The sequence below is a fragment of the Gouania willdenowi genome, chromosome 17 (genome assembly GCF_900634775.1).
Source record: "Gouania willdenowi chromosome 17, fGouWil2.1, whole genome shotgun sequence".
In the NCBI taxonomy this organism is placed as follows: Eukaryota; Metazoa; Chordata; class Actinopteri; order Blenniiformes; family Gobiesocidae; genus Gouania; species Gouania willdenowi.
The window spans coordinates 6,427,732-6,450,078 of NC_041060.1; the positions used below are offsets into that span (position 1 = coordinate 6,427,732).

The 22,347-nt window shown below is 37.1% G+C and overlaps 3 protein-coding genes across 3 annotated transcripts; 2 read left to right on the forward strand and 1 right to left on the reverse strand.

The window, feature by feature from the left end:
* Positions 1-3,259: 3,259 nt before the first annotated feature.
* Positions 3,260-7,357, reverse strand: nol7 (nucleolar protein 7). The gene is made up of 8 exons (XM_028473143.1): positions 7,134-7,357; positions 6,532-6,592; positions 6,006-6,061; positions 5,906-5,931; positions 5,752-5,821; positions 4,811-4,935; positions 3,837-3,914; positions 3,260-3,713 (listed from the first exon to the last, which is right to left on the reverse strand). The coding sequence occupies exons 1-8, from the start codon at positions 7,316-7,318 to the stop codon at positions 3,640-3,642; spliced, it is 675 nt and encodes a 224-aa protein (XP_028328944.1). The 5' UTR covers positions 7,319-7,357; the 3' UTR covers positions 3,260-3,639.
* A 2,258-nt stretch (positions 7,358-9,615) lies between these two features.
* epdr1 (ependymin related 1) lies at positions 9,616-14,151 on the forward strand. Its single transcript, XM_028472888.1, has 3 exons — positions 9,616-9,949; positions 11,189-11,397; positions 12,508-14,151. Exons 1-3 carry the CDS (start codon positions 9,714-9,716, stop codon positions 12,699-12,701), a joined length of 639 nt encoding a protein of 212 aa, XP_028328689.1. The 5' UTR covers positions 9,616-9,713; the 3' UTR covers positions 12,702-14,151.
* Positions 14,152-15,127: 976 nt separating this feature from the next.
* On the forward strand, positions 15,128-21,970 carry znf622 (zinc finger protein 622). Its single transcript, XM_028472884.1, has 7 exons — positions 15,128-15,262; positions 16,860-17,414; positions 18,654-18,908; positions 18,984-19,146; positions 19,240-19,355; positions 21,159-21,302; positions 21,399-21,970. The coding sequence occupies exons 2-7, from the start codon at positions 16,865-16,867 to the stop codon at positions 21,530-21,532; spliced, it is 1,362 nt and encodes a 453-aa protein (XP_028328685.1). The 5' UTR covers positions 15,128-15,262; positions 16,860-16,864; the 3' UTR covers positions 21,533-21,970.
* Positions 21,971-22,347: the final 377 nt, after the last annotated feature.

Here is a 22,347-nt window from a genome sequence, read left to right on the forward strand (position 1 = left end):
TTAGAAGTCAAACTGAAATTGTACTTTTTGAAGCAGGTTTTTGTTTTGTTTCATTGTGTCATTACTTGACACTTCTAAGTTTCTCTCTGTATAATGACTGAAATCAACTAGGCCAAGCAAAACAGCTTAAAACACACTTTCCGTTAGCTTTAAGGTCGACTCGTTTTCCCACAGTCATTCTGCTAGGACAGAATGCAGCACCCAAATCAAAATGTAAAGAAAAGTCACCTGAGTCTGAGTAAATGTATTGGGCTTTCTCAGATCACAGGTGGTGATTTAGTCCTCTTATTATTAGTGAAAATTACGATAAAATGCACAGTCTGATCTGGATGACTTTTGGTGGGGTAATTGAGTAACTGAACCAACATAACAGAGTCTAATTTAATTAAGAACTGTCAATTATGGACCAATTTTTTAAACTGATCCAGAATCAGTGTATTAACCCAGACCCCTCCAATATTTAATGGCATCTTTCAAGTATATTTTTGGTTAAAATTTTGTCAAAATCCATTTAGTACTAATTCCACCAAGTTCTTTTTGTATGATAAGTTAAGGTTTCATTTATCCAACTGTTTTTCAGGAAATTGACTTTGATCTCCAGACATGTGCGACCGTGGCTCAGGTGGTTGTGGGTCGTCTTCTGATCGAGAGGTCGGGGGTTCGATCCCAGTACCTGACTATGTGTCGAAGTGTCCTTGGGCAAGACACTGAACCCTAAGTTGCTCCCAGTGGTCGACTAGCGCCTTGCATGGCAGTCCTGTCCCACTGGTGTGTGAATGTGAGAGTGATTGGGTGAATGAGCTGATATGTAAAGCGCTTTGAGACAGCTTCAGTGTGGGGATAAAACGCTATATAAAATCAAGTCCATTTACCATGTGTCGAATGTCAACTGCCAGTCTTCTTCAGAGGCGTCTGATGATTGCTTTGATGCGATCCAGCAAAATCTAAAAATAACTTGCTGGAATTATTACGCAGAAATTAAGGAAGCATCAAAGCGATCAGCAGAAGCCTCTGAAGAAGACTGGCAGTCGAAACATGCCTGGAGCTCAAAGTCAATTTCCTGAAAAACAGTTGGATAAATGAAACCTTAACTTTTTATTATTCATTTAGTGCTTTTTGATGTAATCCTGCTAACAGACAAACAAATAAACACCAGTGAAAACTTCTGATACCTTTAGGGTTGGAAAAAGATCTTTCAGATCCCATTCATTCATAAGCACTGACATCCTCAACATATTTACTGATTTCTTTTATTATTTTTTTTATTTCAGTTCGACTCCACTGTTGAGTTGTGGACCTAAATCTGTTGCTTTTTACTCAAACGTAGATTTAAAAGTTGTTTTATTTTAATCAAAACCCTTATTTCCTTATTGGTGGCATTCTGCTATCCTATCAATACGAATGAAGCTGCTTTAATGGTAATTAATCAGGTATAAAACCCTCCCTATATTAATGTCTACCCCAGATGAGACGTTTCTACTCCCACCTACCAGGTTTCACTTTGACCACAGGACGCTTTTGAATGAAGAAGGAAAAACATTTAAAGCACCCACGTTGTCTACTGAACAAAACCAAACATTGATGAGAAGATGGATGCTATTGGACAGTTGGTCCTCGCCTCTTCTGGACTAAACAGGAAGGATCAGTTTTCAGTTTTCTGGTCCAGAACTGACTCTTCACTCATGGTGGAACAAAGCTTTTTCTCTACCAACTCATTTTTTTTAGTTTCTGGGTGGATTACAGTCATGGCATCCTTTTAGAAAAACTTCTTAGACAAAGTTGTCTGTCGTCTCTTTCTGAGTAAGGTCTGAATCCTATGCATGCCATAGTAAAGTGGTGGTAAGATCAAGTTAGATGTCTTTTTCAGATTTATTTTTATTTTTCTTTCTTCAATTCTGTTTTGTTTTCTCCTCCTTTTTAGCCAGTTCACGTGTTAAAGGAAGATGTCAAACCAGTAAGTTGTCCACTGCTGACTGTGTCCGTTTGGAGAAAAAAAAATGTGCAATTTGTGTGAGGGTGAAAAGATTTATATTAAAAACAGCAAATGCCGACAGCACTGTGTGTGTGTGTGTGTGTGACGTTTACTGAAGTCATTGCTCTGTGATTTAAGGCTGTTTGTTTAATTCCACACAAACTTGTGAGCAAAAGGTCCAAAAACACACCATGAAACCCTTATTTCCTGTGATCTTATCAAGGTCATTGATAGAAAATAGCTTTAAACTGTCAGTATTTGGTCTAATGGAGGATTTATTGAACACTTTGAACTGATGCTGACCAGTAGATGTTTACATTCAGGTTTTACTTTTGTAAAATGAGCACTTTGTCATATTTGTAGTGATCCTGATCATAGTACGAGGATGGCTTTGAAGACATTTCTATCCTAATTAGTAACAATACAGTAGTTCCAAATTTTATGGGCATCATTTTTTTTTTTTTTGGGGGGGAAAATTTGTTTTGAAAGACAATCTGAATTGTAGCTGGGGAATTTATTGAGATTTAAGATATATTCAGTTTACCATTTTGGTGATAAAGAAAATTACAAGATGGCTTTTATTGATTTATATATTTTTCATAGCTTATTTTGTACCAAAATACTTGTTTTAGGAGACGCTACTTTCACTACTTCTCAGAACAGCATGAAAAGCACAGTTGGATGGATTGCTGAGTGCGTTCTGACCCAAACCTTCCCCTAAACCAGTCACATTACAGAATTCACTGACACATGCTGTCCCTTATAAGAGAAGCAGACAAAAGTGGCTCATTGTGCAGACTTGTAATAAATGTGCTTGTGTAGCATTTTGCAACACCAAATTTAACCTGAATTGTCTTTTTGGTAAGACTTTGTGCTTATTCTGACATTTATATTGTGATTGAGAAATAACGAGATTGAGTTTTGGTCCATATTACCCATCACCTTGTTTTGTTAAAATATGCAGTGAAATGCACAATCCAGATAAAACCGAGGTAACCAATCTGACATGTGAGTCAAATTTAATAAAGATCAATTACGTACCAAGATATGAATTTTTGGAATATTGATAATGGTTGGAGAAACTGATTCAGGATCAGTTTATTGATCCAAATCCCTGTCAAAGTTTAATGGAATCTCCCATGGTTTAAATTTCTATCTGGTTAAATTTTTTGTCAACATCTCTAGAGTACATCTGATGTGATCCTGGTAACAGAAAAACACTTGTGAAAATATGACCTCCTTGGTAGGAAGTGGTACATTTTATTTAGTAAATTATAATATCCAACATTAGGTCAACAGATGTTTATTAGTTTATTTTGAGATTAGTCAAAACATCTCTTGTAAAAATATTGAGTCCAGGCCAGAGCGTCAACTCACTGCTCCTACAGTTCAGACTCATGTTGTGATGTGGCCTTGGGATCAAACCATGGTTCTGGTCCTCCAGGACAAGGATTTTCCATCACTGGTAATGAGAAAATGACTGACGACAGCACTAGTGGTAATGATTGGATGGAGTCATTGTAGTATGTCCACAAACCTGAAGATATTAACACCTCTTCATGTTTAGTTTTTAATCATGGGTTTGTGACTTGCTTTCTTTAGTCCATCACAATATGTGGCGTTTATCCTGATCTGATAATCCAGATCAAAGTCAACTTGCTGTTCCTTCAGCAGGACGTCAGCTTCTGTTTGTGGATCCACCTTTTCTTCAGCTTCTCTGCTTTGGCCTTATGAGCAGAAGCTGGAAAACAAAGTTACAACTCAGTGGACTAGAGTTTTTTTTTTTTTTTAACAAATCACAATTGTTCAGTGGTTTGTTGGAGGAACATCTATGTACAAATGTGATTAATGTTACCCAACATACCCCAGTCTTTCTTGACAAACTGCACCGCTGCATTTTTATTCTGCCCTTTCTTGTTCTGGATGGAGAACAGCTGGTTACCTGCAGACGGAAACAATGAGTTGATATTTGGGTCAGAGGGAAAAGGCTGAGTCAGAGTTAGACTAAACGTTGCATGTTGCCTTCGTCCACAAAGCGGTGAACCCTGGACAGGGAACACCTTGAAGGGACCAGAGGACGTTACTGTAGCAGAACTCAAATTGAGGCAGATAATTGTCTTGTACGACTACTGCCACAGAGTGTAGCCTGCACATCGTCATAGAAACACACTGGATACACCCACAGATAATCATCAGCACTCTATACAAACATGGAGTTAGCTAATGATTTAGTAAACCATGGCTGTGTTGGAAATATCATACTAAGTTTGACGTCAAAATGAGTATGTAGTGTGTTCACATTAGTACGTGAGAAATACCCTGATGTATACTATATGGCAACATTTTTTCAGTATGTATGGTGGGCACTAGTCATACTCAACTGTCCCATGATGCTTTGCGAGTGGAACGTAAAATTGTCGTGTTACCGGCTTCAAACATCTTTTCAAAACAAATGCGTCTGTTCTTGTCTTCCATTAGTTAAAAACACGAAAAAAGGATTTCGCAAATAGGGCTCTTATTTTGAAGTTATCGGAACTTTTGTCAGGAGCACAATGGCGGGTCTCCAAAAATCTCTGAAATGTTGGAATCAAATGTGTTTCCATGAGTTTTATGGATCCAATGACCACATGTTGACTTTCACTTTCAACTGAGATATTTAGCCTCAGTGTGCTTCAGGTTTTTGTCGTAGATTTGAAATGCATCTTGGGAAACTTGGAGGTATAGTTACGTGTGAACGCTCATCAACCAAATCATACATAGTACGTTAGTGTGACATTTACAACACAGTCCAGGCCTGGTTAAACAACATTTCATTGAGGGAAAGTGGCCCAGGCTTACTCGTAGACCTGCAGACTCCAGGTCCGTAGAGTCTGGACGTGATAAAGTCTTGTGCTGCTTGTAGCTGGAACGATGACGCTGCTGTTTGATCCTCGCCCGTCGTCACTTTGTAACTTCCTGTGAAACTGTAAAACAAGACCAGACGGTTCAATAATGAGTCACCGAGGCCAAATTGTTCTGCTTTAGCGATTGAAATAAGTTAGAAGAGGCTAGAGGTCAATTATAATCACGTAATTCACTGATTAGTTATGACGTAATTTAAAAAACATATTGCTGTTGTAAATATTAAATTCGGAGAGAACCATGTAACAGTTCTATGGCTCACGTATGTAATTAACAATTATTAAAATACCTTTCATACCAAGTTCACCTGCTAAGAATTGTTTTATCATGTAATTAATTTTTATTTTATTTTTTTAAATCTATGCCTATACTGACAGAAAAAAGGCTCAGACACCAAAAATATAAAAGTTAATATTTTTATGAATAAGGAAGAATAAGAACGTAACCAAGAGATGAAAAACTAATTTGGTGATAATTGTTTAGTGTATTTTACAGCTGATTTAAGACATGGGTCAAAACCAACTACTTTATGAGATGCTAACAGAAAGCTAACACAAGAGGAAGGTTAAGTTTTATGGAATTATTTATTTCAATTAATTGTGGTTAATTGTAACTGAACTTTAGTATTTGAAAACGTATTTGTTATTAACTTTCAGCAGGGAAATAATTGGAATAAATGCTGGTCAATGTAATCGTAATTGAATATGGATAATTGAATGTGTATATGTAATTTAAAAATGTAATTGACCCCAAACCTGAAAGAGGTCCAACAATTCTTGTAATTTAAAATAAAAAAATAAAAAATCTAATTAAAAATGATTCACCTGTACAAACTAATATCAGAACATCCAGGGAAAATAAAGAAACTCAAAACATACTTTCTTGTATTTACATGAATTCCATTTTTCTTCCTTTTCTTCTTCACTTCTTGTGGCCGCTTCTCTCCATCTAGGTGAGAACATGTTTAGTTTAAGCTTGACAGGCTGCTCCGCCTTATCTAAACATTAGTGCTGTGGGAAGTCCTATTTTTACCTTCATCTCCAACCTTTGTATGTGTGCTGAAACAAAGATGGAGTGTTAAATGAGGACACAAAAGCACATCAAAGACTAGCAGATGAAAGAAATCACCTACTTTGAAGAAGCTGTGTCGATTTCGTCTAAAACATCAGCTGGCAGGAGTTTTCTTTTCTGTGCAAAACAAAGTCTACATGTTCAAAATAGACAAACATCTATAATGGTTAGAAATACAAATAATAGAAAAAACTGAATTCGCCCAATTTTGCACACAAGCTTAATGACTAACAACTTGGTATCAAAGTAAAAGCACTGCTGATGTCAGAAAGGGGTTACTGTTAAAAAAAAAAAAAAAAAATGAAAATAATTCAAGATTTGGCCTCCAATTTCCTCAATTATGAGACCAAACAAGCATCTGTTTGAAACAATACAACTCAACAATACAGTTAAAGTTTTGCTTCATATTTGAAATTGAGATGAACCCAGCAAAAAATCATGACCAAAAAAAAAGAAGGAAAATAAGATTTCATAAACAGATTATTAGAGAAATGCAATATTCAAAGAAGGTGAACAAAATTTGATTGACATCTTTTTAAGTTGTTCACGTAATTGTAATGCAGCAGTACGCAGACAGTCTTTCTTACCTTCTGCTCCTGGAACAGCTCCTGTCGTTTCCTCCTCTTCTCTTTCTGCAGTTCTCTCTCTCTGTTTAAAGAAACACGTTCCATTGCTTAGAAAACATACAACAATCACATGAACAGATGACTGCTTACAGTGTTCCACTTCAAACGTGGGACTGTGTTATCTAGTGATTGACCCGAGATATGATAGACCTTTATTCGTACTACAGTAAGATTTAAACAGCAATTTACGCAATGGTAATGGGAACTTATCAATGAATCAACAACGGTGTAATAATAAAATAGTATAGTAATCATAACAAACATATGGCGATGAACAATATTTTACACACACACAAACAAGAAAACATTAACATTGAGTATACTAAAGTTTCAAGCTAAGGTATGTAGCGGTGTGCAGAGAGCTAAGCTACATTATCTTAGCTAAAGCTGTGGACTTTTGCAAGAAACAACAAATCTTGAACAAATACTGTAAAATACACAGGCTAAGGAAAAATTTAATTCTCAATATTAAATGAAATCTCATTTTTCATTTTCTTTGCTGACACAGTTTAGCTAGCAACGTTAGCGCGCAGACTTTAGCTAGCAGTGTTAGCTTTAGCTACCTCCGGATGGTTTCCAGCGCATTGTTCATGCTACGTAAAGCCTGAACCTTGGAGTCCTCAAATGTGACCTCCTCTGGAGCCTCATCATCACTGGACTCCAGCATAAAACTGAATTGTTCTGTTGGCTTTTCTGTGCATTTCTTCGGAGAGGAAGCCGTGGTTTTCCCACGTTGTTTCTTCGCCATGTTGGTTGATAAGGTCACTTCTGTATGACGTTTATAGAAAGCGACATGTGGGTTCTTCTTCTTTGTGTTTAAAAGCGGTTGACCTCCAGCTCTGCTGTGCATTACCGACACCTCCAGGTTATTTTATACAATTAACAAAATAAATGTAATACCCACGAGCTTTGTCTTTACTTCATTGAATGAGCACGTGATGGAAAAAGAAAGAGATATTTATGTCTGTGCCATATTTATCCATATTTAATTAGTGAGGATGCATTGGCATCCTCACTATTGTATTCATTCCCCTTTATTATTCTTCTGCTATTTTATCATTCTTCCGTATCCTCTAACTCGTCCCACAATTTTCAACTAATTTAAACAATTGAGGTATCAAACTTTTCAGAAAATTCTGTACTTCTCTGCTATATCTCAGTGTTTTGAAAACTTTTGAACTTTTTGAGTTATTTCTCATGGAACTTTTTGCTCTCTTCCACTTACATTGAAAGTTCGAACCTTTTTGACCCTCGTGCACTTTGACCCTCTTCATCGTCGGCCATTTTGAAATTGATCCAAACCATTCAACTTTTTCAACCTTTTTCAACCTTTTCAAACTTTTTCAACCTCTTCAACCTCTTCAACCTTTTTCAACCTATTTCAAATTTTTCAAGCTTTCTCAAATTTTTCAAACTTTTTCAAAATTTTCAACCTTTTTCAACCTTTTTCAACCTTTTCAACCTTTTTCAAACTTTTCAACCTTTTTCAATCTATTTCAAATTTTTCAAACTTTCTCAAAATTTTCAGACTTTTTCAAAATTTTCAAACTTTTTCAACTTTTTTCAACTTTTTCAACTTTTTCAACCTTTTCAAACTTTTTCAACCTTTTTCAAACTTTTCAATCTTTTTCAACCTTTTTCAACCTTTTCAAACTTTTGAACCTTTTTCAACAATTTCAAACTTTTTCAAACTCTTAAACCTTTTTCAAACTTTTCAAACTTTTTGAATGCTAAAACAATGCTATTGCTAACGCTATGCCAATGCTAATCCGATGCTAATACTCGCGCAATATTAATGGTAGCGCAATGCTAGTGCTAGCACAATGCTAATGCCAATGCAATGTTAATGCTAGCGCAATGCTAATGCTAGCATAATTCAAATGTTAGCAATGTTAGCACAATTCAAATAAAAAAAGTGCTAAAGGCACTTTTTTTTCTCTACTGCATATGATTGAGAGAGAGATTTTTAGTCATGTTGTTGATGTCATGATGATTTTAATTGATTTTACTGATGATTTTAAATGTTCTTATTGATTTTAAACAATTGAATGTTTTATCATGTAAAGCACATTGAGTTGCCTTGAGTATGAAATGCACTATACAAATAAATTTGCCTTGCCTTGGCTTAGCGCAATACTAGCGCAATGCTTATGCTAGCACAATGCTAATGTTAGCGCAATGCTAATGCTAGCACAATGTTAATGCTAGCGCAATGTTAAAGCTAGCACAATGTTAACGCTGACGCTAACGCAATGCTAACTTTTTCAAACTTTTCAAACTTTTTCAAACTTTTCAAACTTTTTAAACCTTTTTAAACCTTTTTCAACCTTTTTCAGCCTTTTTCAACCTTTTCAATCTAACTGGTTTTAGCGATTGTTGCTAAGTTATTACAACGTTAAGGCTATTGCTAGGTTAATGCTATGCTAATTTAGTGTGACGGAGGCCAGTACATGCATCCTCACTTGCATTTTCTTCAGGAAATGCAAAAATTCTAGTTTTAATTTATTTTTCCAATATTTAGGTGTGTTATATGTTATTTATTATCTATCTATCTATCTATCTATCTATCTATCTATCTATCTATCTTTTTGTATTTATACTATATTTTATCCTGTAAACTGGATCCTGAAGTTAATCCTGATCCTGAGGTTTTTGGTATTCGAGGGGGGGAAAAAATCAATTAGATTTATTATTGTGAAGCTTCCTTATTAAACTAATATGTAATTTAGATTTTTCTTTTAATCCCCATTCATGGTTAATCAATATTATTAAAAAAAAATACATAATGTACATACAAATATACAAATCTACCAAAAGACAGAAATTAAACAAAATCTACAGTTCTATTAGAAAAGCGAATAGGACTGTAGATGTTGTTTCATTTATGTATCTTGGTGGTGCCAGCTGTCGTTGTATACATATTTAAGACGTTTTCTGTAAGAATCCTTTATATTAATAATTGTTCAATATTTGTGTCAAAGTAGTCTCATCTGGACGTTCCGTTTGTGCTTTTATTTTGAAATCCTCAGCCGGATGTGTGTCTGTAGCTCGTTGTTTTTCTCAGTAGCAGGTGTGTGTGTGTGTGTCTGTGAGCAGCTGCTGACTCGTTACCGTTACTCAGGTGAACTGACCAGTCTGACTCAATGCACCGACTCTTGGTTGAGCTTCTGTCCGTTGCCGGGGTGTTGGTCCTCGGTCTGCCGTGCCTGGGGTCGTCCCTGGCGGCTGAGCCGTGCCTCGCCCCGCCGCAGTGGGAGGGCAGGTGGGTGCTCTACGACCATGGCAGCGGGAGGAACCACCGGGCTGCGGTGTCCTACGACGGCCTCAACCACAGGATCAGAGTCCTGCAGCAGCACAAGAAGCACACCCCGTGTCAGAGGTAAAATACTGTTCATTTGTCCTGAAAATTAGCAATAATTTCACACATTATAGCTCTTTCATTCCTGATGTTAAAGGCGTTTCCTTCATTGGTTTACGTGCATACTCTCTCACTTTAATCCGATGTCTAATATTTGCTGCTGCTGTTTATCTGATTTCATGCCAACATTAACTCTGCTGTGTTGAAATAATGCGCTTTGTAAACAAACACATGACCTATTGATAAAGTCCATAATCCGTCCTTCATTTCACATCAGAGATCTCATTTATTCAAAGGTCTTTGGATTATGTGAAAGAAAAGCTCTCTGTCTTTCTGAATGATTATCATTTTTGCTAATTGTAGAAGTTGTAGAAATAAAGAAGAAACCCAGATTTGTTGTTGCGTAACATGGGCCCTTTAATGTGAGGTTAAAAGAGTCTGGTTTTGCTTTTTAGTCCAAAATGACAAAAAAACATAGTTGTACAAGGTGCTATTTTAGTGCAGCCCTCAAACGTATACGCAGATAATAAATTTAAAAAAAAAAAATCATTGAATTTGAGAGAAAAATACACAATATGACTACAGAAATACACAAAATAACAACAAAAACACACGTGACACCGAAAAACAAAGAAATGTCAACATAAACAACCAGGCGTCAACAAAAATAAAGACATGACAACAAGAAGACACAAACGATGACATAAAAACACAAAATTACAGGAAAAAAAATCCTAAATGACACCAAAAATACACAAAACGACAACAAAAGCACACTGAACTGGGTTAAATATTTACTAAATGATACAAAGAACACACAAACAATAAAAAACCAAGAAATGACAACGAAAACACACAGGTGTCAACAAAAACACAAAATGAGAGGAAAAAAATTCTAAATGACACCAAAAATACACAAAACGGCAACCAAAACGCACTAAACTAGGAGAAATATTTACTAAATGATACGAAGAACACAAAAACAACAACAAAAATATATAAAATGACTACAAAAACACCGAAAATGACACAAAAATATATCAAAAACAAACAATCACAAAACTATACAATAAATAATGTGGACAGGAAGTCTCCAGATGCTTATCACTGAGCATTTGAGCAGATTTTCCATGGTACTTAAATCTGGGAGAATAAGTTTTATTCTCCTTAATGTAATGAATTATTAATTCATTAATTTATAGATTATTTTATAAACCCATGAACCTCTATGTCCAGCTGATTGTTGTTCTTCTATTCTAGGTTCTTTGAGTACATCTACCTGTATCAGAGCATGGTGATGTTCCAGATTGACCAGAAGACCAAAGAGTGCGCTAAGCTAGCTCTGACTGAGGCCTGGGATCCTTTCGACATCCCAAACAACTCCACCTTTGAGGACCAGTATGTTATTGGTGGCCCTGGTGACAACGTGGAGGTTCAGGAGTGGTCAGACAGAAAGCCAGCACGTCAACGTGAGTAGATCAGGAATATTAGAGCATCGATTCCAAAGAGAGGGAAAAACAAAGACAAATGATGGATGACGGCTCAACACAAAACTGTGAATATCCTGAAGCTCCGATTTTAAAGTTTACCCATTTCTGTTTTGTTCCCGTTTCATCGGCTTTCACGAATCAGGTTTTATTAATGGCTTTTAAACTTCCCGTAATTGTGATTTTGGGTGAGTTTTGACATAAGATTTTTACGTTGGTAAATTGTGTAAAAATGTGATATTGTTTCAAAACATCTCGGTGACGGTTTTGTCCATGTCATATAGCTACAGTATTTCCATTTCAAGAGGTGAGCATTTTCATATTATATCGTGTCAGATTTTGCATTTCCATGTCTTTGCCCAGCCGTTTACGGGATAAATTTGCATGTAAATGCATGATATTGTCCCAAAACATGCCGGCGTAGAGTGTGGTTCATTCCCTGTCATTTTGCGATTTCTGCTTGATTTTGTAAGAAAAAAATTAATAAATAAATAATGCAAAAAATAATATTAATAATATTTCCGTTTCAGATAGTGAATACTGTTTTCTGCGATCACAGAAAATCGGAACCCCTATATTTTTATACTGTTATGCAAAGTTTTATAAGATGTTAACGTTTTTATTTATACAGACAACATTTATTCAGACAACTGTTCCTCAGGAAATTCACTTTGATCTCCTGATATGTTTCGACTGTCAATTGCCAGTCTTTGTCAGAGGCATCTGCTGTTTTCTTTGATGTTTCCTTTGATGTTTCCTTGGCTTCCGTGTAATATTGCAGCAAGATTCTTGCAAAGTTTTATGTTTTTCTCTTTTTAGTGATTTATGTGAGCCGTTGTTTCATTGAATCCTGGGATTGTCATTGGACTGCTCTGTATTCAGATTTAAGATTGCATTTAAACACATTTTCACGTTGTTCCTTTTTTGCAGAAGTATTTAGCTTTCAATAATGCTATATTATAAAATATAAAGTATACCAAACTAATTTGCATCATAGATGTCTTGAACTAATTTAGTCAAAGGCAGTGATAAGATTCAAAGTGAAAATGAAATACCTTTTGATGGACAGTTTTCCTTTGATCTGTTCCTCAGATGAAACCTGGGTGGGTGTTTACACCCTGAAAGACTGCTACCCAGTGCAGGAGACCTACACCAGGAACAGCAGTGTCACCACCTCCACGCGCTTCATCAACCTCCAGCTTGGCATCAGCGACCCCAACGTCTTCACCCCCCCCAGCACCTGTCAGTCAGCCCGGCCTGAACGCATGGCCGAGGTCAGTTGCTGAGAAATGCCCCACATCATCATCATCATAGAAGAACTTTGATTCACAGCATTGTTAGAGTCCAGCATCAGCTGCTTTTCACTGCCCACTTCACTTATGTCTCAGTCGCAGCAGCACTTTGAGTAAAATCTGAGGATTTAACTCTTTCTTTGTAAAGAAATGTCATCACTAAAAGTTGGTGAACCTGCACCAGATTTTACTGCTGCTCTGACAAGAAAACTACAATTTAATCCAGTGGTTACTAACCCATGGCTTAGGTCCTAAATTATTTTAACATGAAATGTGTTAATTTCACTGAAAACTTTTTACTTTGTCACCTTTGTGACTTCAGTGTTACAATGGATGAAAGATACTGTTTTAATCTTCATTTTTGGATAATAGATATTTGGGCTAAATAAATATAACTTGTCCCTGTAAACATCTGTTGAACTTTTAACTGAACCACGACATTGAAATATTGAAATAGTTCCTTTGGCATCTTTAAAGTGATAGGCCAATATAGTAAGGCTTGGGTTCCACGATTTAAAACGTTTTTAAAGGTGCAGTCCGCAACTCTCAAATCCCTCTCTCCCCCTCCCTCCCCGCTGCTCTGCTTCCAAACTTTCCAAAGTCCCTCCCTCAGAGGAGCTAACAAGCCAACGTTAGTCTGACAGCAACACCACAGTAATATAACATGCTCTGGCAAAAGCATATTACTGCAGCGCTTCTCTCTTTCTATGTGCACAAACCTCAGCAGCAGCAGCAATAACACAGTGTCGCTTACAGCAGCTCAAACGGAGGCTGCTGTGCGCACATGAACAACACATGCAGCAGTAATTACCTTTCAAGCAGAAAAGTCACCAATTCCATCTACTACTCCTCCAGACCATACACTGTAAAAAAGACAGCGCTCTTGCTACGGGAAAGGGACGGGGCCTGTGAGCAACAGCTGTCAGACAGTCCATCAAACACAATCCTGGGTCTGATTGGTTCTTTTTGCTTGGTCGCGGTGTATTCTGGCAATCTGCCAAAGGCTGCACAAACTACTAGTTTGATGTAACACTGTCCTTACATACTGACAGCTTTAGCAAATATGACAAAAAGTCACTTTTATAGGAGCTGCAGACTGCATAATATAACACTGTAGAACCCATTCTGTGTGGATTGATTTTAAACTTTTCAAGTAGTGCAGAGATTGTTGCTTGTTCACCTTTTTGCAGGATGAAGTTCTATTAATACCTGTAACAGACACTAGTTTACACTGTTAGACATGGTACTGAGAATAATGGATTTTAAGTTTAAGGAAATTACTAAATGCAGAAAGATTAACATGTTACCCACGTTACAAGATGCCTTAATCTATCTTGACTTGTTCCTGAAGGTGATTCTGTTTTTTTCCCATTTCAATCAGGACAAACAGCACAGGAGGACTTTATCTACTTACTTTAGTAATAAATATTTTTTGGGAAACATTTGAAATGACTCTGCTTTTGTTTTGTTTTTTTAAATGTCACATAATGCATTTATTTTAGGATTGTAATTCCCTGGCTTATATTATTATTGGAAAGCTTCATGTCCAGAATAACTGTGATTTCATTAAATAAAAGACCAGAAAGTTGGAAATCCTCTTATTGCGTCAGTGAGTAACTAACTAACTTTTTCTAAAAGTGTGTGAATAGAGCATTTATAGGTTTACCTCTCATTGTAAAGGTATTTTTTGTTTTTGTGTGGTTTGCATGTTTTCTCAGTATAGACTGTTTTGTTTGAGTGAATGCTTTTGCACTAGTGATTTCCTCACAGATAACTCCTGACCCCGAGCAAGTGTGTGAAGGTATGGAATAGGATTAGGGCCACTGAAAAATAAAGGCTCAATATTTTTCTATTATTATTAATGTCCTGAGAAAAAAGTCAGAGTTCAAGTCAGAATTCTGAGATCAACGTCAGAATTATGTGATTAAAGTTAGAATTCTTGGGGAAACACATCAGAATTCTGAGATTAAAGTGAGAATTATGTGATACAAGTTAGAATTCTGAGACTCAAGACAGAATGCTGTGATTAAAGCCAGAATTCTGTCTTTTTTTTCAGAATTCTTTTTTCTAAGAACATTATTAATAATTTAGACGTTGTTCTTTATTTATTTGTTTTTCCCCAGTGACCCTTATCCTCCTCCCTAATGAAAAGAAGTGTCTTAATGTTAAAATGAATAAAAAAAACCTCCCAAAACAATTGTTTTATTTTTTAATTTGAATAATGTGGTAGCAAAAAATAAATAAACTAAAAATGATGGTAGTAGTCGAAAGGGGTGAAATCTTTATATTTTATATAATTTCATGTAAAACTTAAAATATTGAAACTAAGCTCTTAAACTAAGTTTTAATTTGCTAATGAATTGTTATGTGAACCTTGAGTCTTACTCCACTGGGGGCGGTAGAGCTGCCCTAATGCTTCCCAACAAACACAAAAACCACGAAGAAGAAGTAGGCCCAGCGTCAAGCCTCGTGTGTTTATGCTATCAGTGATTTATCTGCCTTAAACTATCACTAAATCACATAATTTAAAACACTACAGGCAGTTAAAGGCAAAGGTAAGTCTTCTCAAACGTTTCCTGTATTTCTTAGCGCTTTAAAGCCAGTGTTTACATCCCTGTAGCTGCCAGCTTGTTAGCTAGTAGCTAGCATTCATCACACCACTGGTTGTTATGTAGCTATATAATGTTGAATAACTGATATAAACGCGTTTCTCAGCCTCCAACAGTAACGAGTGATTGGTCACATTCTCATACTGTGTTGTCATTTACTTTGAAATCGCCAAAGTCAAGAAAATTACTTCTTTTGTTTTTGTTTTGTTTCACTAGCACATCTAGCATTTTCGTTTAGGATAGAGAAACACTATTTACTACTCGGATTTAAGTTTACTTTTTATGACTCGATCAAAAAGTTATATTTCTTTAAATTAGGTTGCCGCTTGTTATTCTTCAATGATGATGACGATCCAGTTAAATACCACAATCTTGTACAGAGAGCAACATTTTAACCTGTAATTATCAATATTGCTGCACATTTCCATCTGGGATACATGATCCTTTGCTGCTACCGAAGCCTAATAACTCATTATATAGAAGGTTTGCATTCCTAATCAAATATGTCTGTCTATATATCCTGGTGGAAAAGTTATCTCTGATAAAGAAAGTCTATGCATTTTAATCTACAAAACTATCCAAGCTGTAACAAAAAAATTTTCCATGGCACCCAATAATTTTAAAAATGAACCCATTTTTTTTTTTTAACACTACTGGGGCCAAAATTGCCCCCATAATATTTTCCTAATTTCATTCCCTGGCTGTATTACTTCACAAAATTTCAGTTCACTACATGATGTAGCTCCTGACATATTTGAAGCTGAAAATGGAAGGAAAAAAAAGCACGCATTGAAATCAACACATACCCCCCCTCACTAAATTGGCCATATTTTCAAAAGTTTTCATCCCATCAAACTACAAATTTACAGAATGCCCATTGAATAATCACAGAACAATTGGTAAAAGTTTCAGAAGGATGGCCCATTGTTCTATGAATTTGTGATACCCACATGTATTTATTCTTCTGAATAATACCTACTGTTATCCAGGAAGTTTATTATTATTTGGGCCACATTATATAGTCATCTTAAATATGCATATCATTGTTTTAATCTGAAATAATGTAATTTAAAAAGTAGGAACAATTAGTTTAAACTGGCAAATAATGGGCATGACAAATCATGAATGTGGTTAAATTGGTAAAAAAAAAAAAATGGTGTAAAGATGTTAGAAGTGACAACGATGGGTCAAAATATGCAACATTAGGTGGAAAAGTGGTGGAAAGGGTTTATAAGTGCCGAAAATGTCTTGAAAGAGGAAAAAATGTGCAGAAAAGGCATTGAAATTTGATGGAGAAGTGGCAGAAATGGGAATAATGTAGCAAAAATGCATTAAAAGGAGCAAAAATATGGCATGGAAAAGTGATGAAAATAGGTTAAAATATGACACGTTTGGTGTAATTGCAGAAAAAGGGTAAAAAATAATAAGCAAAAATGCTCTCAAATTGACTTAAGGAGTAATAACACTTCCAAATGTAGTTGTGACGTGTTTGGACCTTTTGAGTTTCTGTTTAGATTGAGATTTTTTTGTATTTACCTTTTAGACGATATGTCGTGCTACACGTGCATCAGCTGCAGAGTGGCGTTTGCAGATGGCGAGGTGCAGCGAGCGCACTATAAAACCGACTGGCACCGTTACAATCTGAAACGTAAGGTGGCCGACATGCCGCCCGTCACGGCCGAGAACTTCCAGGAACGCGTGCTCGCACAGAGGACAGCCGCCGAGCAGCAGCTGTCCGACACCGCACTCATTCAGAGCTGCTCCATCTGCAACAAGAAGTTCTCCAGTGAAAATGCCTTTCAGAACCACCTGCAGTCCCACAAACACCTGCAGGCCGAGAAGCAGGCGGTGCTGGCCGCTCAGAGGCAGCTGGACAAGATGAATGAGAAGAACCGGGAGAAGGGACTCGACGACGAGAAACCGGATCACGACGCCAGGAACGAAGCTCTGCAGCAGGCGCTGAAGGAGCAGCTGAAACCGAGTCCAGCCAAACCGAGGAAAGAACAGACGGAGAAGCCAGAGAAACCGCCCAGGATGATGTGGCTGGAGGAACAAGCCAAGAGACGAGAGAACGAGGAGGGAGCTGCAGCTGAACAAGGTGAAAATAAAGATAATTTACAGACAAACATCGTTTTTTAAGAAAATGAGTTAGGGTCAATGATGTAACACCTAAATATTCTGTCCAATTGCATTTATTTTAATTAAAAAAAGGTTTAAATGCATAAAAAGATGCTAAATATGAAGGAACAAAAAATTAATTAAAATCTATTCAAATGTATGTCTAGCCCTATTTTAGTTATATTGTATTCCTGTAAGATTTCATGGTATTTTATGTTTTTAATTTTGTCATAATATTCATATAAATCAAATTGCCCAATGATGCCCATTTTATTAAATATCATGCAGTGAAAATCCTTTGTCATTGACTCATTAATAGTCGAAAAAATATTTAATTCTCTCAAATCTGTGGGAAACGTGTCAGAATAACGTCTTGTTTATGATTCTCATCTTTTTTTTCCTCCAAATTATCCTTCTAGCAAGTTCATTTTGTCTTTTTGAATATGTTATGGTTTTACATTATTCCTGACATTTTTCAACTGTCAACAGTCAGTCTTCCTCAGAGGTGTCTGCTGGTCGTTTTAATGTAAAAATGTTCCCTCATCCCTGTTGATGTTGAAGCTCCAGAACAAAAGCGCTCATAAAGACACATCAAAGTCATCAGCAGACGCCTCTGAGGAAGACTGACAGTTTTTCAATGAAAAGTAGCGCCCTTTAAAACTGTAAATATGTGTGATACGACTCGTGACGTAGAAAACTAAAATTTTCAACTAGTACTTCCTTTACTGTTGCCTTTGAACACTTGACTTCTATGTTCCACTATCAGAACAGAAAAGGTCCAGTCACGAAGCTATTGTAATTTATTTTAACCACCAACAACACAATATGTGTTAGAATTAAGTTCATCTTGTCTTCATTCTGAATAATATGTTGTTGTTTTTTAATTCATACCACTTTTTTCTGGAAATTTACTTTGATCTCCTGACATGTTTCAACTGTCAACTGCCAGTCTTTCTTTGAGGCTTCTGCTGGTCGCTTTGATGTGTCCTTATGAGTTTTTTCTGGGCGTGGCCAACTTCACAGTTCTGTCGGGCTGGCCACACCCTTGTCGCCCAATGGTCTCAGGAGAAGAGAGTCCCAGGTGTCATCAAAGCGATCAGCAGACGCCTCTGACTGACAGTTGATAGTCAAAACATGTCAGGAGATCAAAGGAAATTTCCTGAAAAAAAACGTTTGAATAAATGAAACCTTAACATATGTTTTTCCATTGACCTTTTAGAAGAGTGGGAGGATGTCAACAGTGATGATGATGAGATGGATGATGAAGACGAAGAGGAGACGATGGATCAGGATGAAGGCGACTCGGCGGCTCCAGCACCGTTGCCGGGGGCAATCCCCGTCACCAACTGTCTGTTCTGCCCCCACCACTCCAAGTCCCTGATGAAGAACCTTTCCCACATGACCAAAGTCCACAGCTTCTTCATCCCTGACCTGGAGTTCCTCGTGGACCTGAGGAGCCTCATCCGCTACCTGGGTGGGTCACAGCACCCACTATTCACTGTTAGTCTATCAGAATATAGTTTGATTGATTTCTGTGTGTACGTTGCAGGAGAAAAAGTTGGTGCTGGCAACGTGTGTTTGTGGTGTAACGAGAAGGGGCGCTCGTTTTACTCCACGGAAGCCGTACAAAGTCACATGACCGACAAAAGCCACTGTAAACTCTTCACAGACGGCGACGCTGCCCTGGAGTTTGCTGACTTTTACGACTTCAGGTAGTCAGAGGACGATTTTAATGTTAAAACGTCTTCTCGTCTGTGTTGTAATATCATTTACTAAGGTCAGGGTTGACTTTCTTCTCCCTACAGGAGCAGCTATCCTGAGAGGAGAGAAGGTGAGGATGCTGATGTGGATGATGAAGAGCTTTCTGACAGCACCAACATGGAGTATGATGATGACACGCTGGAACTCACTCTGCCTTCAGGTGAAATTACATGATAAAAAACATTCTTTTTTAATCAAAGTCTATGAAAGCCTGTGTGAAAAAGTTTGAGTATTTAGAATCTAATATCTTTATGGTCATTATAAACATTTACAACCAATTTAAAATGCCCTCCCATGAGTGCACATTCATAAAAGTATAATAAACAACAAATAAATAGATACACAAGAAATAAGATAAATACATTCGCAGCCAAATTTTGTTATTGCACCAGCCCTCATAGCACTAGTATATTTTTATGTTAAGAATAGTTGTAATTAGAATGGAACAGTTTCAAAGTGAAAGAGCACCAGCATTAATTAAATTAGAAAGATAAGTTAAACTTAGCCATAGCCCCCGTGACCGAGTGGTCTAAGGCGCCGCAGTCAAGGATTCTTCCTTCCTCTAACGTAGGTTCGAATTCCACTTTTGAGATATGATCATTTGCCGATGTGGTTTTCTACTGCTGAACCAAAACAAAACTAAATATTGAAACTTGAACAAAATATTTCTCAACAATGAATTAATCAACTATAGAATTTAAATATACACATTCTATCATATACTGTACATTGAACATTTTACACATGAAACATTGGAGGCACAAAGCTGCTTGTGAATTCTGAATTTGTTGAAGCAATATCTCTCATTCCCACACACACACTATCAGTATCTGAACTCTCTCACCGCATGGCATGCTTCTACAACGCTACAACTACCCTGTGAGGCAACTCCGCTGTGGCGTAACAAGTTGCTGGGGTTGCACTGCACGCAACCTTTACATAATGACGTCCCTAGCTTCATTTTTTCACGTAAGATGGAGGCAAACGTGTTAGCTTTCTGTAGCAAAAAGAATGAGCATTCTTGCTGCTCTAGTTCCTGTTTTACAGGGGAGGTTCATCCCCTAAGGGTAAAACAATTGTAGGTTCATGTCATCACAAAAAAAAAGTCAACCTTATTAGTATGGTTGGGCACTGAGATCCGGTTCCAAATAGGAACTGGTTTCGAACGTTCGGAGCCATTACGAAGATGTTTGAATTTCGATTATTTTTTTTGGGTTCCTAGATGCCAGCACTAGTTTGTTTCTGCAGTTTGTAATATTCCGTTCTGCTTGCTCCGTTTGTTTCCGGGGTTTGTATAAAAGTGCGTTCACACCGAACGCAACTGTAGCGACTGCTGTCACTTCAATATAGTGGCGCTTTTTGGTGACTTCATCGCTCTAGTGACGTGACAACCAGGGAACAGACTCTCTCTGTGTGTGCGTGTGTGGGTGCGCGCGCGCAGCCACTGACGGGGGAGAGAGGGTTGATCACTTCTTCTGAGGGAATCGGAATCAAGAATCGTTTAGAACATAAATCGAAATTGAGAATCGGAATCGTTAAAATCCAAACGATGCCCAACCCTAGTTATTAATCACAGCTGCTTTGTCTGATCCAAGTTTCAGATGTCTTTCCTCACTGGCAACTACAAGCAATTCAACAGCTAAATGGTAGAAAGGCCAACACCGGCACAAAGCCTCCAAACATACCACGTTTAAGAAAGTCAAAGATCTCAGCAACTGATGCAACTTTTTATTAATATCATTTCAGTCTGTTGTATTTTTTTTTGTATCAGGACTGAGATATCCCTCTAACAGTCTCTCCCCCTTAACATGCTAGCTAAGAACCCAGTGCTCATACACGCCTCTATTAGGTTTTAGTAAAGAGAATATGTCTGAATCTGCATTTTTCGTAGAGACGTCACAATAAAAACATGACAAATGCTCTCCATTGTTCTGTTAGAAATGAATTCCCTTTGTTTTTCCAGGAGTTAAGATTGGCCATCGCTCCCTCATGAGGTATTACAAGCAGCGTTTTGGAGCCCAGCGAACGGTGGCTCTCGCTCACAATAGAAACGCTGTTGGACGAGTCCTGCGTCACTACAAAGCTCTGGGCTGGGGAGGAGAGCGAGGTATTGTTTATCTCAGTGAGCTTTTTATCACACCTGTTCATTACAAACACACACACGTGACCACAGGTTTATGCTTCCCTTCACGTTTTCACCCAGGCAACGGCGCCCTCTATCAGCAACACAAAGACATGCAGTATGTACAGATGATGAAGTCAAGGTGGATGCTGAAGGTGGGCATGAATCACAACGCCACCAAGCAGAAACATTTCAGAGTCCAAGTCATGTTCTAAACCAAACGAAGGAGCCCAATGTGCTGTGGACTTATCTGATGGGCGGTAAAATTAAAGCTATCTGTTCACTTCTTGTATGATTCCTTTGAGAGAAAATATATTATTTTTCAAGCTGTCACATTTTTAGCTGGGGTAAAAAATTGTGCCTGAAAAGATTATTTTCAGCTTTCACACCTGCTTTTTTTTCAAAATACCTGTACTGCAGCTTACTGATTATAAAAAACAGGTAGTTTAGAGTACCATCAAACAACCAGAAAAATTAGATTAAAGACAGTAATTACATTTTAAATGTTGTCTTAAAATGATTATTGTAAAATGAAAGTTAATCATATTGATATTCAGGAGAAGTCGATTATATATTTTTCTTTTTGAAATGAATAAATGGATTTAATTAGCGTCATTGTGGTTGTACCATATCAAATAAACAGGTTTCTGTCATTTCAGTCAGTCTTTTTTTTAAAGAGACAAAACATTTTCTTATCATTGTAAAACATTTTTCATTTTATTTAAAGCATTTCCAAACCTTTTGGCTCTCACTAAGCTAGGATAGGCTGCAGAGCCTCATCAACTAATAAAATGGGATCATGTTTGCCATTTTTTGGCCATTTTGAGATGTTATTGCTCACTTTTTCAAATGTATTTTTGTAAAAATTTTAGAATATAAACATATATGAGCAAAGCATAAAATGTCCAAAAAGTGACTTAGGGACTTTTGTCATGATGAGGGTAATGATTTATTTACCCTGAACACAAAAACAATCACATGCAAACTCCTCCTCATGAAGGGCCTGTACTACGAAGCTGGATTTCCTCTT

Excerpts from the sequence above, each read along its gene's own strand:
- epdr1 (XM_028472888.1), top strand. The coding sequence starts at position 9,714 with ATGCACCGACTCTTGGTTGAGCTTCTGTCCGTTGCCGGGGTGTTGGTC. Across the intron at positions 9,950-11,188 it reads AAGCACACCCCGTGTCAGAG|GTTCTTTGAGTACATCTACC; the intron begins GTAAAATACTGT and ends CTTCTATTCTAG. Across the intron at positions 11,398-12,507 it reads CAGAAAGCCAGCACGTCAAC|ATGAAACCTGGGTGGGTGTT; the intron begins GTGAGTAGATCA and ends TCTGTTCCTCAG.
- znf622 (XM_028472884.1), top strand. The coding sequence starts at position 16,865 with ATGTCGTGCTACACGTGCATCAGCTGCAGAGTGGCGTTTGCAGATGGC. Across the intron at positions 19,356-21,158 it reads GGAACTCACTCTGCCTTCAG|GAGTTAAGATTGGCCATCGC; the intron begins GTGAAATTACAT and ends TTGTTTTTCCAG. Across the intron at positions 21,303-21,398 it reads GGGCTGGGGAGGAGAGCGAG|GCAACGGCGCCCTCTATCAG; the intron begins GTATTGTTTATC and ends GTTTTCACCCAG.
- nol7 (XM_028473143.1), bottom strand. The coding sequence starts at position 7,318 with ATGGCGAAGAAACAACGTGGGAAAACCACGGCTTCCTCTCCGAAGAAA. Across the intron at positions 6,593-7,133 it reads GCGCTGGAAACCATCCGGAG|AGAGAGAGAACTGCAGAAAG; the intron begins GTAGCTAAAGCT and ends TTCTTTAAACAG. Across the intron at positions 3,915-4,810 it reads TGGAGTCTGCAGGTCTACGA|GTAACCAGCTGTTCTCCATC; the intron begins GTAAGCCTGGGC and ends TTCCGTCTGCAG.